At 38.7% G+C, this 15,395-nt stretch overlaps 1 protein-coding gene and 1 non-coding gene across 7 annotated transcripts in view; both read right to left on the reverse strand.

The window, feature by feature from the left end:
* Positions 1–373: 373 nt before the first annotated feature.
* The window catches only part of NDUFAF6 (NADH:ubiquinone oxidoreductase complex assembly factor 6), a 36,895-nt gene continuing 21,873 nt past the window's right edge, over positions 374–15,395 (reverse strand). For all 6 annotated transcript variants that reach the window (XM_002759119.6, XM_078352665.1, XM_035277149.3 and 3 more), the window contains 5 exons: positions 12,468–12,570; positions 11,295–11,428; positions 9,963–10,064; positions 6,200–6,256; positions 374–518 (listed from right to left, as the gene is read on the reverse strand). In XM_002759119.6, the coding sequence (XP_002759165.3) occupies positions 390–518; positions 6,200–6,256; positions 9,963–10,064; positions 11,295–11,428; positions 12,468–12,570 (525 nt within the window). In that variant the 3' untranslated portion in view covers positions 374–389. The remainder of the gene's footprint in view (positions 519–6,199; positions 6,257–9,962; positions 10,065–11,294; positions 11,429–12,467; positions 12,571–15,395) is intronic.
* Positions 2,710–2,812, reverse strand: LOC118148657 (U6 spliceosomal RNA). Its single transcript, XR_004735577.3, has one exon. It is a non-coding gene; the product is annotated as a U6 spliceosomal RNA (small nuclear RNA).

Raw genomic sequence — 15,395 nt, forward strand, 5'->3', positions numbered from 1 at the left:
AGCCCCTATGATAACCTGAGCCCTTTCCCCTTTCCTTCACCAGTTGTGAAGGGAGGATGCCATTCCCTCTCCCTGCCCGCTGGCTCAAGTGTGGCTTACAGCCTAAGCACAGCTAAACCAATACTCCCTGTTGCAGCTCCAGCTTTCAGGGACAGCACAGCAGACATTGTCTGAGCTGGTGGTGACAGTGGCGGTGCCTCTGCCAGAATCTCAGCAGTGTCTTGGCACCCTAGTCCCAAAGCAACTTCTTATCAATTTTGTGAGCCACTGAACATCACATCCAATACATTCATTTTCTCTTTAACAGTCACTTCCTGTTGTTCCTAAATAAGAACCCTAACTTTTATAAAACCAATAGACTAGAATTAACATCAGTGCCATGAATTATTTTAATATATTTTTCTCCATGACTGAATATACAAATATAATGGAAGTAATGAATTCTTCTGCTGTAAAGATGGGTGGAATATATCAAAATCCACTCGCTGAATTTTCATTAGAAAGTCCTCTAGAGAAACCTGGAAAAAAGAGAATAGTGATCATCAGATCATAAAATGATCAAATCTTAAAAAAAAAAAAACTAAAGAATAATTACAAGTATTTAGGCTATTTTATTTTCCAAGATGGTCTTCTATATAATAAGAATTTAAGTGAGAATTTCTAAAGAGAGAAATAAAATAAAAAGACATCTAAGAAGTTTCTATTAGACCAGTAAAATGGTGTCAAAGAGCTAGTACCAGAAAAACTAAGCCTCTTCTGCTCAAAATATATAAAGCTTTGATCAAGATATAAAGGATTAACAAAACCATGTTTGCCTGGCCTTATTACTAGATTCAGTAGAATGCAAAAAGGCTGTTTTAATCAGGGAAAATGAAACATCCCCACCCCAACCCCACAAATGTAGTGTACCATGAGGGGGAGCTCAAGTTGCCTTTTAAAAAAATTATTTTCTAAAGAAGTTGAACAGGTCTCCCCGTTGTTGCCAGAGCACATGATTTTCAACCAGGCAAAATTATCACAGGACTCTATAACTATCACCCCATCCTTCCCTCACCACAAGAAACCTGACAAAGTTTTTACAAGGATTGCAGCAGGATAAAAAACACCAATGAAGTGCACTATCTTTACTTTTGGTTTTCAATTGTCTTGATTAATTTATAAATTTTCATTTTAGTTAAATCAGATTTTTGTTAAACAGGCAGGTTACAATTTTGTGCTCCACTTTCTGAGTCACCAGACCTCCTCAGTCCACATGAACAGCGCCCCCTAGAGTTCTGTAGCTCGGAACCTGGGTAATCAATGCAGGGATTATGCCTATAGATTGTTTATGCAGATGAGAACAAAGAAAACAAAAAATTTTTCTTCCAGACGTTTTTTCTATACTTTTATAAATATGAGTGAAATATAAACAAATTCATTATCTACTTTTTAAAACCCTAAACGTACATACATAGACGGCAGGAGATATATGCATCAATGTGCCCAGCTGCCTTGTTTTAGATTAGCAAGAAACTTAGAAACAATCCAGAGACCAGGTGTGGTGGCTCACACCTATAATCCCAACACTTTGGAAGACCAAGGCAGGTGGATTGCTTCAGCTTAAGAGTTAATACCAAGCTGGGCAACATGGCAAAACCCCATCACTACAAAAAACACAAAAAACAACTAGCTGAGTGTGGTGGTGCACGCCTGTGATCCCAGCTACTTAGGAGGCTGAGGTGGAAGGATTGCTTGTGGCTGGGAGGTCATGCCTTGCAGTGAGCCTGCACTCTAGCCTGGGCGACAGAGACCCCATCTCAAAAAAAAGAAACGATCCAGAAATTCTTTGGAATAAAGAGGAATAGATTGTACAATGAAACATTAATATTATACTGCAGTGAAGTGAATGTACTATAGCTAGATGCAATAACATGCCCAAATCTCAGAAACATGAAGAGTGTGGACATGTCCTAGAAGACATAAATAGACAATGATCCATTTTTATAAAGCTCAAAACAAAACTTAGCAATATGTTGTTCAGGAATATATAAAATGATGAAGGCCTTCTTGGAATAAAAGCAAGGAAATAATACACATAAAATTGAGGAGAGCTACCTGAAAGAGGAAGGCAGTGGCAGGGGAATGAGATGGGAAAAACATGAGTGCAATTTAATGGTGACATGCTAGTTTCTGGATTGAGTGGTGAGTTCATGGGTGTTTATTATGCTCTACATTGCAATATGTACACCTAGACAGATATATTCATTTAATATATAGTATTAACAATTTTAAAAGAGATTAAAAGAAAAAACTTTGAAAATATTTCCGTGTACTTTCTTTCACATGTTCTTGTTTTTGAAAATATTTTAGTGTACTTCCTTTCAGATGCTCCCTTTTTTTGCATAAAGGAGCTCATGCTATTTGATGTTCTGTAATTTACCTTTTTATCCCTTAATATACTGTGATTGACTTGCCACCTGTAAGAATTATGTTAATTTTAATAGCTTTATGATATCTAATTATAATAGTTAACAAAATTAAGGTATAGACACAATAGATTATATAGCCATTAAGTGTTATATTTATAATTTTTTAAATGATTCAAAAAATGCTCAATAAACAATGCACTAACATATGAAGTGTAATTTCAACTATACACAAAAATTCATTTCCAAAAACCCCAGAATGACTAGCAGTTATCTTTGAGTGTCAGAATTATAGGTGATTTTTTTTTTAATGGAATGCTTCATGAATTTACATGTCATCCTTGTGCAGGGGCCATGCTAGTCTTCTATGTATCATTCCAATTTTAGTATATGTGCTGCCAAAGCAAGCATGAGTGACTGCTATTTTCTTCTAATAACTGCCTATATTGTCCAAATCTTTACTATGAAAATGTATTGCTTTTAGGATTGGGAGAAAATTCCATTAAAATACAGAGGAAATGTGACCTCAAAATTAGACAGAACTCAAGTGGATATTTATACATCAGTGTTTTGTTCAAAGGAAAGTCTGGCTAATGGTAAATAAACTGAGTAACAAATTGATGGTGAAATTCTCAAAGACATTACAAATTTCTAAATATGAATTCTGGAAACCTCATCTATGAAGAATATACTATACCTACACTAGTCATGTTCAAAGTTTTTAAACTGCAAATCCTTCCTTGAACAAAATAATTAACAGATGCCCCATATATAAAACAAGTAAAAGCCCTGTCCAAGCTGGAGTGAGGGTATATGACAAAAGCAGCTCCTCAGCAATTGCTATGTTGCCCCTCTAGTCTCTTTTGGCACAGGATAGAAACTGAGAGCTGGGGCTGGGCATGGTGACTCACACCTGTAATCCCAGCACTGTGGGAGGCCAAGGCGGGCAGATCACCTGAGGTCAGGCATTTGAGACCAGCCTGGCCAACATGGCAAAACCCCTCCTCTACTAAAAATACAAAAAATTAGTGGGGCATGGTGGCACATGCCTGTAATCCCAGCTACTTGGAAGGCTGAGGCAGGAAAATCACTTGAACCTGGGAGGCAGAGGCTGCAGTGAGCCGAGATCATGCCACTGCACTCCAGCCTGGGAGACAGAGCAAGACTGTCTCAAAAAATAAAAGGCTGAGAGCTGGGCTCCAGCCCCAGAGTTTCTGATTCAGCAGGTCTGTGGTGGAGCCCAAGATCCACATATCTAACAAGTTCCCCAGTGAGGAGGATATTGCTGATCCAGGGACCACATTTTGGGAACCACTGGTCTATGATAGTGGTTTTTAGGCCTAGCTGCACTTCACAGTTAAAACTAAAGGAGGCTGGGCACGGTGTCTTATGCCTGTAATTCCAACACTGAGAAGCCAAGGTTGCAAGATTGCTTGAGTCCAGGAGTTCAAGATCAGCCTGGATAACATAGTGAGATTCCACCTCTTCCAAAAAGAATTCCTAATTAGCTAGGTGTGGTGGTACATGCCTGCACTCCCAACTATTTGGGAGGATGAGGTGGGAGATCACTTGAGCTCAGAAGGTTGAGACTGCAGTGAGCCATGACTCTGCCACTGCACTCCAACCTGGGCAACAGAGTGAAATTTTGTCTTAAAAAAAAAAGGCCAGGCACCATGGCTCACACCCATAATCCTAGCACTTTGGGAGGCCAAGGTGGGCGATCACTTGAGGCCAGGAGTTCAAGCAAGACCAGCCTGGCCAACATGGTGAAACTGTGTCTCTGCTAAAAATACAAAAAAATTAGCTGGGTGTGGTGATGCAAACCTGTAATCCCAGCTACTTGGGAGGCTGAGGCAGGAGAATCACTTGAACCCAGGAGGCAGAGGCTACAGTGAGCCAAGATCATACCACTGCAGGCTAGAGCCTGGGTGATGGAGTGCGACTGTCTCCCCTCTCAAAATAAAGTAAAGGGAAAGCTTTTAAAAAGTATCAACGCCTGGGTCCACCAATTTAATTGGTCTGGGGTGGGTGGCCGAGCATTGTTTAGATTTTTTTAACGCTCTCCAAGTGATTGTAATAGGCAGCCAGGATTGAGAACAACCTTTTTCACAGAAGTTAATAAACAAAGTCCTTAACCTTCATGAAGCTAGCTTACTTAATACGTTAAACAGCTGATGGCATATCCATCAAATAACCACTAAACAGGATGATACAGAATAACGTGCTGACATACACAAATACATGCATGGTTATATGAATGAAAGGTTCAGAAAGATGAACAGACATTATCTCTAGATAGGATGGAATTGTGAGAACTTTAATTTCTTCTTTTGTATTCTCTTAACACTATGAACATTTAAAATATTAACGGACTACTTTTATAATTAGCAAACCCAATAAAGAAACAAAATTATTTCAAACACACAGACCTGAAACTAAGATTGAGGATGTGAAGAGATCGAAATGAATCTCTCAATGGAAAAAGGTAGAAGATACGTTTGGCATTACAGAAAATGTGTAAGTTTACACTTTTCAAATATTTCAAATCTTTGAACCTTGGTTTCTATCTATAAAATGAAGTAACCATATTTTTGATAGGAAGACTAGGAATAATGATGGAATGACCTAACCCAAGGCCTGTATCATAAAAGGTGCTAAGTATTTGGTAGCAATTATGATTTCTCTATATGTTTTAGAACAACAGTTCCCAAACCTGTCTATACATCAGAATCACCTGGGGAACTTTTTAAAATCACAGATTCTCCTAGGAGCTGGTCTTCTTCTCCTCAATTCCAAAAGTCTTACTTGGTAAGAAGACTCCAGGAATTTATATTTTAAAAAAGCTTTCCAGGTTAGCCCCCTGCAACCAGCTTAGCAATGGGCTATGAACCACTGTTCTGGAACCAGTGCCACAATATGGTCAGGTCACAATGGAGAAAAAAGTGAACAGAACAGTAATACTTACATAGCTATAAGCAGCCTAACAACCCTACAAGGTAGTTTCTCCTATTATTCCCATTTCACCTATGAGTGAACTGAGGAATGCGGTGATTAAGAACTTAAGATGGAGGGGGTGGGGAGAATGGGGAGGTATAACACTGGGAGAAATGCCTGATGTAGGCAACGGGTTGTGAGGGGAATGGAGACAGCAAACCACCATGGCATGTATATACCTATGCAACAATCCTGAAGGATGCAGGATGTGTACATGTACCCCAGAGCCCAAATACAATAACTATATATATATATTGCATAAAATTATTTTCAGGCTATGTGTATAATGTATATATGAAACAGAAAAGAAGTATGTGTTTAAATTTGGGTCCTGTCCCCAAGATACTTTATTATGTAGATGCAAATATTCCAAAATCCAAAAAATATCTGAAATATGAAACACTCCAGTCCCATGCATTTTGGATAAGGGATACCCAACCTCTCCATGAATCTCATCAGAAAATATGCATTAAACACCCCAAAGAAAACACAGGTATGTAAACTTCTATACTGAAAAAAAAAAGAACTTAAGGTCCCATTGTTAGTAAGGGGCAAAACAGATTCAAGCCAATGCAATCTGGCTGCGAAGTCAGTGCTAAAATCTTAGCTCACCTGCCTCTCAGAAATACAGAAATGACCCTCAGCAAAAGCATCAGTAACTATCAAAGCTACCATGAGGGAGGGAAATGAAAACAAAGGCTCCAAACTAAAGAAATATATTAGAAACTTTATAAAATATAAAAACAGATCATACGCATCTGTTTCCCTAATTATATAGCCTTCTCTGTTAATCTACTTACTGTTTGAAGAAAAGCAGGAAATGCTTTCACAGGAACACTTTTGTGAAAGGACCTAGCCTAGAAAGAAAGAGGAAAGGAAGCTGGTTTAAAATTAAGCAAATAAACACTCTCCCTCTGAAAGCAACACCAGCAGTTTAACAATACTGATAGGGCCTCTCAAATGCAAGAAAACAGTTCATCTCCTACAGATTCAGATTAGTTTTCTAAGCCTAAAGGACTCAGGAAAAAGTAACCACTCTATTAAAAATTCCATCCTTTCTTACAAATTGGCTTTAGCGTCTGCCAGCTACCTTACAATATCTCACAATAACTTTGACTCCCCAGCCCTGTGGTAAGGGGAAAACAAAGAAATATTTGCATTACCAAGTCTCGTGCACCCCTAGTTTAGACTGACATGATCTCCTGTTTAAATGACTAAGATCCTCCGAGGTCATCTTCCTGCCTGTGTTCCCTGACCAAATTCATTCCACGCAGCCAGATAAATTAATGTCCTTGCATCATCATTTCTTTTTTACCTTCTTTAATTCCCTGATTGGTCAAGTTTCAACAAATCATCCTGGAATTCAAAGGCCTCCATATCTTGACTCTAATCTTGTCCCTCAAACCTAACTCCCTACCACTCTGGGCTACAAACACCTGGTCTCTCAGGCTGTTATCCATCATCCTGTGTTCGCCAAGCCCACTCCTGTCTCCATGTCTTCATTTATATGGTCCGTAACACCAGGAAGAGCCCTCTACTTCCTGACTCACTTCTTAACTCATTACATTCCAGTTTGACTCCAGCCATCTACTAAAATTACTCTACAATCATCCATGATTTACTTATCACCACAGCTGTCTTTTCTCTTCACTTTTCTGTAGCATGTAAAACTCTGATATTCCTCTTTCTTAAATCTTCTCCTCCCTTGATTTTCAAGAAACTGGCTCTCAGTTTTATTTCTATGAAGATTCTTTCCTTCTCCTTCTTCCTAATAAATGACCCTTTCTCCTTTTATCTTATAAATGGAGGTGGGCCTCAGGTACATACACATACATAAACATCTATTGTCTTGAAATCAGACACTCTTTCTCCCTCTCCTAAGTCTCCTAACTGATCACCCAACCTCTAAACTCTCTTGTCTCAAACACTGCTAGCAGGGTTTCCTACTCTGCAACACTAACATCACTGTTTTATTTGATGATGAAAACTAACATATTTCACTTACAATATGCTGTACTACATTATAAACTCTTCATATATGTTAACTCATTTATCCAAATAAGTTAGATCATTTAAGCTAGGTGCTAAAATGATCCTCTACTACAGATGAAGAAACTGAAGCACAGAGAGGGTAAGATTACATGATTAGTAAATGGCAGAATTAGGATTTAAAGTCAGGCTTCTGGTTCCAGAGTTTGCACTCTCATTCACAATACTCTAATGCCTCTCAAAAGCCTCTAGAGCTCCATAATCTTTCTTTAATCCACATTCCAAACCTGTCTTCCAGGACCACATTACCTATACACCAGTGGTGTTCAAACCTGGCTGTAAAAAATGATTTGGAAATTTGAATTACTGGCCCCATCCCAGGTTTACTGCCCCAATCTCCAACGAGTGAGACCTGGGAATCTGTATTTCTCAGGTGCCTTACATGTCCTTTGACTGGGATTGCTCAGGTTCCACACAAGTCCAAGGCTTTCCTGCCTCTCATGATTCTGTAGCGTGCTCAGATCTTACCCAAAACTCTGCTAGTTAGTCCTAAGTAATTTCTCATCTAAAGTTCCATGTATTTTATCTATACCTCTGTCAGGGAAGAAAACTGTTAGATACTCAGGAAATTTTAAAAAGCGGAAGATAGAGTCTTTGCCCTCAAAGAGCTTATATTCTGATTACTTATGTATTTAATATTTACTGAGTGCTTATAATGTAATCAGGTACTTTAGATGCTGAAGAATTTAGCACAGAATCAAAGTCACTTACATTCCAATGAAGTGGGGAGGCAATAAGCAAACTTTTTTTTTTGAGATGGAGTCTCATTCTCACTCAGGCTGGAGTGCAGTGGCGCAATCTCAGCTCACTGAAACCTCTGCCTCCCAGGTTCAAGCGATTCTCCTGCCTCAGCCTCCCAAGTAGCTGGGACTACAGGTGCATGTCACCACGTGGGCCGGGTTAATTTTTTGTATTTTTAGTAGAGAAGGGGTTTCACCATGTTAGCCAGGATGGTCTTGATCTCCTGTCCTCATGATCTACCTGCCTCAGCCTCCCAAAGTGCTGGGATTACAGATGTGAGCCACTGCGCCCAGCCAATAAGCAAAGTTTTAATGTTAGGTGGTGAAAAGTGCTAAGCCAAATAAGGAGACTGAGGGTGATGGAAAAGGAAGATGCTATTTTAGGTAAGGTGGCCAGGGAAAATTTTCTGATACGGTGATATTTGAGTACTAACTGAAGTGGAGGTGGGGTGGCGGGGAAAAAGCAGGAAAAACAGCAAGTGCAAAACCCTTGTGGTAGGCAAGTAAGTGTCCAACTCTTTAGAATCTACTGAAGATTTTTTCAAAAAGGGTAACAAGAAGTACTAGGAAAAATGAGCATTATGGGACCTAAGGAATAGAAAGTTTCCACCAAGTCTTCAAGAGCCACTGAAATTAGGAAACACTTCAAGGAGAACCAGAAAGGAATAACACCATGGAGATGAATGACAGACAATTTCAAGAAAGATGAGTATAGTCAACTATGTCAAATTCCAAACAAAAGTCTTGGAAAAGTTTAAGAGATGAAGAACTAACTCTTAGAGAATAACTAAAGTGACAGGCAGGAGAAATCAGGAGTTAGTTCAGGAGTCATGTCAGAAAAAAAATGGAAGAAAAGTCAGAAAGTGACACAGAGAGAAAAGCATCTAGGCTGTCGAAAAAGAAGACCAACCTGGCTAACATGGTGAAACCCCGTCTTTACTAAAAATGCAAAAAAAATTAGCTGGCATGGTGGCATGCACTTGCTGTCCCAGCTACTCAGGAGGCTGAGGAAGGAGAATCGCTTGAACCTGGGAGACAGAGGTTGCAGTGAGCTGAGATCACACCACTGCACTACAGCCTAGGTGACAGAGCGAAGACTCCATCTCAAAAAAGAAAAAAAAGAAGAAGGGTTCACGAAAACGAGTTGTAAATGACCATTAAATCTGGTAATAAGGAGAGTATTTACTAGTGATTGTTTATTATAGTGGGCAGGATACAAGCCAAATCATAGCATGATGAGCACTGCCAAGGTGGTAAGGGCCTGAGGTAACAGTGAACGCAAAACACTTCCTTCCCACAGGGAAGGAAGGAGAGAAAGTACCAACAGAAGGATTCATAGGCTGCCTGTAAATTCAGAAGGCAGCACCAACAAACCAGAAGACAAAAGAGGCCACATGTCAGAGAAGCAAACTGAAAACACCAGCTGGGGGTTGCTGAGGACGCAGCCCCTGGGAAGGGGAGGAGAGGCATCGGCCTTGGAAGGCGGAAAGACACCCTATCTTCCGAGAGAGAAGCGGATGGAGCACAGAGGAGCCACATGAGAAAGCACAGGCTTGATTAACTCAGTAAAGGATGCATTCATGTGCTATGAGGCGTGGGGAGGAACTTTTTAGGTGAGAAAAGTTTACGACAGACTCAGATAAATTTACTGGGAAATCAATGAAAAATGGAATAAAAGACTGCCAAGTTGGGAACATCACAACCATGTTCTAAGAATAGCCACATCTAGAAATGATTATTCCCTAAATGATTTGGCAAAAAAAAGCCTACTTACATGTTTTAGGTGCAGGTGTGCCTGACTGGCAATGTCATATATTACATCTCTCACATTTTTATCTTGGTTCCTCCGTAGAAAGTCCTCTTGTGAAACACCATGCTGTGTAGGGAAATATACATTATATTAGGAATCTAAAAGCACAATTTAACTTAGCACAAGGAAAAACAGACAGAAGAGTATGTACAGTTTAATGCCTATTTTGTCTTTTAAAAAGTATATGTGTGTGGGCATGCATGTGTGCATGTGTAGAGAGAGAAAACGAGAACGAGAGAGACGCCTGGAATATGTAATAGGTTTTGTTTTTTTGAGACAGGGTCTCACTCTGTCACCCAGGCTGGAGTACAGTGGTACAACCATGGCTCATTATAGTCCAACTTCCCTTAGCCTCCCAAGTAGCTGGGACTATAGGTATGCACCAACACACCTGGCTAATTTTTGTATTTTTTGTAGAGATGGGGTTTTGCCATATTGCCCAGGCTGGTCTCAACTTCCTGGGCTCAAGTGACCCTCCCAAAGTGCTGGGATTACAGGCATGAGTCACCAAGCCTGGCTATAACAAGATGTTAGTTAACAAGTTATAGGTAGAATGAAAATATACAAGCTAGAAAACAAACATACAAAAAGTTTGAAAGAACAGACAATAATGAATTTCATATCAAAAACAAAGTTCTTGCCGGGCACTGCGTCTCTTGCCTGTACTCCTAGCACTTTGGGAGGCCGAGGTGGGTGGATCACAAGGTCAGGAGATTGAGACCATCCTGGCTAAAGAGTGAAACCCCATCTCTACCAAAAATAAAAAAATTAATCAGGCATGGTGACATGAGCCTGTAGTCCCAGCTACTCGGGAGGCTGAGGTAGTAGAATCGCCTGAACCTGGGAGGTGGAGGTTGCAGCGAGCTGAAATCGAGACACTGCCTGGGCGACAGAGTGAGACTCCATCTCAAAAAAAAAAGAAAGAAAACAAAGTTCTCATAAACAGATACTTAAAATAGATTACTTCCAATAGAATAAAATAAAGAACAGGCTAAGGTGAACACTAGGAATAATTACTGCAATTGCTTGGAAGGGAGCACGGCATCAACATGAATCTATACCAAATGAGGTTCTCTGGACCTTCCTACTTATAGCTCCTCCGGAGATCTAAAATGCCTGATGGACACAAATCTGACTTGATAACTCTGGGATAAAAAGAGGTAGACCATTTTCAGTAAACAATAAGCATTCCTTTCAAAGCAATTACTTGAATAGACTAAGCAACACAGCAAGAGATTACTTCCTTCCCCATATTCCTGAGGTAAAATTATTCGAAGGTGCAAATTACAGCCTTACCAGCATACAAATATCCATGGGAAGGAACACCTTTCTTCTGCTCACATGATATGGCGTTGCTCTCAAGCAAGTGACAATGCCTTGTGCTTTTCCAATATGACTTGCAGCATGATCTGCATGAAGATCCTTTATACCTATGATTTCAGAAATTATACAGGGCTGCTCTATTTAAGCGCATAAAAAATCAATAGAAATGACACAGAGAAATCACCTAAACATGTAAAACTAGATGTTTATTCCATGTTTTATATCTGAAAAACAGATTTATGAGTGAAAAACTGGGCACAAAAACAAGTTGACCATTTACCACTAGCAGATATCTAAATCTCAATCTCAACTTTTAAATAAGAGTTTTCCTCGGACCACAGCACAGCAAGAACACATTTAGAATTTTAATCAGCTCTCATGGAAAAACTTTACAAGTCTTCCATTTCTTCTCCTCTGTGCAATTTCCATATGACCTCATTTTAAGACTATGCTTAACAAACATTCTGCTCTTTGCTCCGTCCTTTCACTGTGATGGCAAACATGTCACCAGAGCTGCAGGCCAGGAGAGGCCCTGGAAATGCAATAGGGACTTATATTATTCTTTGAGGGAGGTATAAAGACATATATTACCTTCTTCAAATGAGATGATATTGTCCTTGGCCCAAATAATTTCCTCATTTCAATAAGACCTCACTAACTGGCAACAAAGTCAGAGGAGAAATACTGCCATCCAAATTTTGTTTTTAAAGGAGCAGAGAAAGAAAAATCTCAAAAACTTTTAAAAATGCAGTTTTACTCCTAGTTTTCTTTTTCCATGGGGAAGTGTTATTAACAGGAAAGGAAGAGTCAGGCTATAGGCCTTCCAAATAGCAGGAGATGCTATAGTAAAAAAGTAAAGCCACCTGCAATTACCCGATTATTAATTTCAGCATTCCCATGAGGTAGCTAAAGTAGCTGTATGAGAGCCTGAGTCTTGGATTACTCTGCTTTACAAAGAAAGAGATATAAATTCCCCCGCCTTGCTAACAACAACAACAAAAAACAACAAAAACAAAACCTGTTCCTTTAGATAGTACAAAGGAAGACTTTAGTGCTAAGCTGGTTAGCTCACTAAATTATGAAAAAGTGAAATCTCGAAGGTGTTTTATTGGAAAAAAGAAGTATGAAACAGAAAAAACAACTCACCCAATATTTCTAGTGTTAAGTAAAGAAGAGAGCACTGTGTATTTTCAGCATAATTTTCCAGTTCCTTGATGTTACGATATGCTTTGTCATCTAGATTTTTTTCCTACATCAAATAAAATGCAAATGAAGTCTATTGAATGGTCAGTATTTTATAAAGAAAAGGTGCTGTTTTTTGCACCAAAGAACTGAAAATAACAAAAAAAAATTTAGTGTATGTTATTTAGTACACAATAAAATAAAACATGAAAATTAAAGTTCTACATATTCAATACTTTCAAATCACCATCTCAAAATAAGACACCAGGAATAACCTCAATGTACAAATCACCATGAACATGGCATTTTTAAAATATTTTATCTAAAGCCCATGTTATCAAAATCAATTTTACTGAGCTCTTACTTAAGCATTTTAGACATTATCTTCTTAACCCAAACAACCCCCCCAACCAAGAGATAAGGAATTAATACTTTTCCCATTTTACAAATGAAGAAACTGAGACATAGACACACTAAATAACATGTCCAAAGACACACAGTTAATAAATAAATGGTGGGGATGGGAACCCACACATTCGACTCTTGAATCTACATGCTTAATAAGGAGAAGGTACCTAGAAAAAGAAAACAGAAACCAGTACCCACCCCATCCCCCAAAATAAAACCATGCTCAAAAAAATAACAGGGTTGATTCCCTAAAAACACTCTATTCAGTAAACAGAAAAATGAGAATCTAATAGTAAGAACATTTAGCCACTTTCATAATAATACATTTACGAAGACTATTATTAGAGCAAAATATTATCCCCTATTTCACCCTCTTTAAAAATCAAAAGAAACACACCAGCATCAAATGTCATATGCAAGATTAAAAAAAAAAAAAACAGGCCAGGTGCAGTGGCTCATGTCTGTAATCTCAGCACTTTGGGAGGCCAAGGCTGGCAAATCATGCGGTCAGGAGTTTGAGACCAGCCTGACCAACATGGTGAAACCCTATCTCTACTAAAATTACAAAGAAAAATTAGCCGGGTGTGGTGGCACCATGGCTAACTTTAACTAGTAATCCCAGCTACTCAAGAGATTAAGGCAGGAGAACCACTTGAACCTGGGAGGAGGAGGTTGCAGTGAGCCGAGATCGCACCACTGCACTCCAGCCTGGGCAACAGAGCAAGACTCTGTCTCTCAAAAAAAAAAAAGAGAGAGAGAGAGAGAGAAAGAAAAGAAACCGACACCACTGACACCAGCAATGATTCCAGAAAAAAAATAAAAATGTACCCTTTATGTTTTTCTGAAAAATTGAGATAATTAACATACCATAAAATTTATCCCTTTAAATAATACAATTCATTGGTTTTTAGTATGTACACAAAGTTGTGCAACTATCACTACTATCTAATTCCAGAATATTTTAAGGACCCCCCCCAAAAGAAAACTTGAATCCATTAAGCAGATACTTCCCATTTCTCCCTCCCCTCAGCCCTGGAAAACCACTAATCTACTTTTTGTCTTCATGGATTTCTCTATTCTGGGCATTTCATAAAAATGGAATCATACAATATGTAGCTTTTTGTGTCTGGCTTCTTTCAATTAGCATTAGCATAATGTTTTCAAGGTTCATTGATCTATTAGTACTTCATTTTTTAGTTGAATAAATTATGAATAATATTCCATTGTATGGATATACAACATTTTGTTTAACAACTAATTAGCAGACTATGAGTTCTTTCTACTTTTGTGCTATCATGAATAATGCTGCCACAAACATTCATATACAAGTTCTGTGTGGACGTATGTTTTTGTTTCTCTTGGGTACAAACCTAGGGTTAGAATTTTTGGGTCTATGATAACTCTGTGTTTAACTCTTTGAAGGAAAAATTGCCAAACTCTTTTTTCAAAGCAGTTGCACCATTTCACATTCCCACCAGCAATGTCTGAAGGGTTTTAACATCTCCCCATTCTCACCAATACTTGTTATTGTGCATCTTTTTTTAAATCACAGTCATCGTAACAGCTGTGATGTTTCTTTGTCTTGATTTGCATTTCTCTTAATAAAAAGATGTTGAACATCTTTTCAGATGCTTGTTGGTCATTTGTACACCTTATTTGGAGAAATGTCTACTCAAATCTTTCCCCATTTTTAAATTGGGGTTCTTTTTTATCATTGAGTTGTAAGAGTTTCTTGTATATTTTAGATAATAGTCCCTTATCAGATATATAACTGGCAAATAATTTTTTTCTTTCAGTCCAATTTATCTATTTTTTTCTTTTCTTGCTTCTGCCTTTGGTATCACATCTAAGAAACCACTGCCTAAGCTAAAAGTCACTAAGATTTACACCTATGTTTTTTCCTAAGAGTTTCACAGTTTTAACTCTTACATCTAGGTCTTTAATCTAGTTTGAGTTCATTTTTGTATATGGTATGAGGTAGAGGTTCAAACTTATTCTTTTGCAAGGGGTATCCAATTGCACCAGTACCATTTGTTGAAAAGACTGTTCTTTCCCCACGGAACTGTCTTGATACCCTTGTCACTCAATTGAATATAAATATATGGGTTTATATCTGGACCCTCATTTCTTTTTCTTTTTTTCTTTAATTGCATTTTAGGTTTTGGGGTACATGTGAAGAACATGCAAGATTGTTGCATAGGTACACACATGGCAGTGTGATTTGCTGCCTTTCTCCCCATCACCTGTATCTGGCATTTCTCCCCATGCTATCTCTCCCCAACTCCCCACCCACTGCTGTTCCTCCCCTATTTCCCCCCAACAGACCCCAGTGTGTGATGCTCCCCTCCCTGTGTCCATGTGTTCAACACCCATCTATGAGTGAGAACATGCAGTGTTTGATTTTCTGTTCTTGTGTCAGTTTGCCGAGAATGATGGTTTCCAGGACTCTCATTTCTATTCCATTGATCTATCTGTCTACCCTGT

Source organism: Callithrix jacchus, chromosome 16, assembly GCF_049354715.1.
Source record: "Callithrix jacchus isolate 240 chromosome 16, calJac240_pri, whole genome shotgun sequence".
In the NCBI taxonomy this organism is placed as follows: domain Eukaryota; kingdom Metazoa; phylum Chordata; class Mammalia; order Primates; family Cebidae; genus Callithrix; species Callithrix jacchus.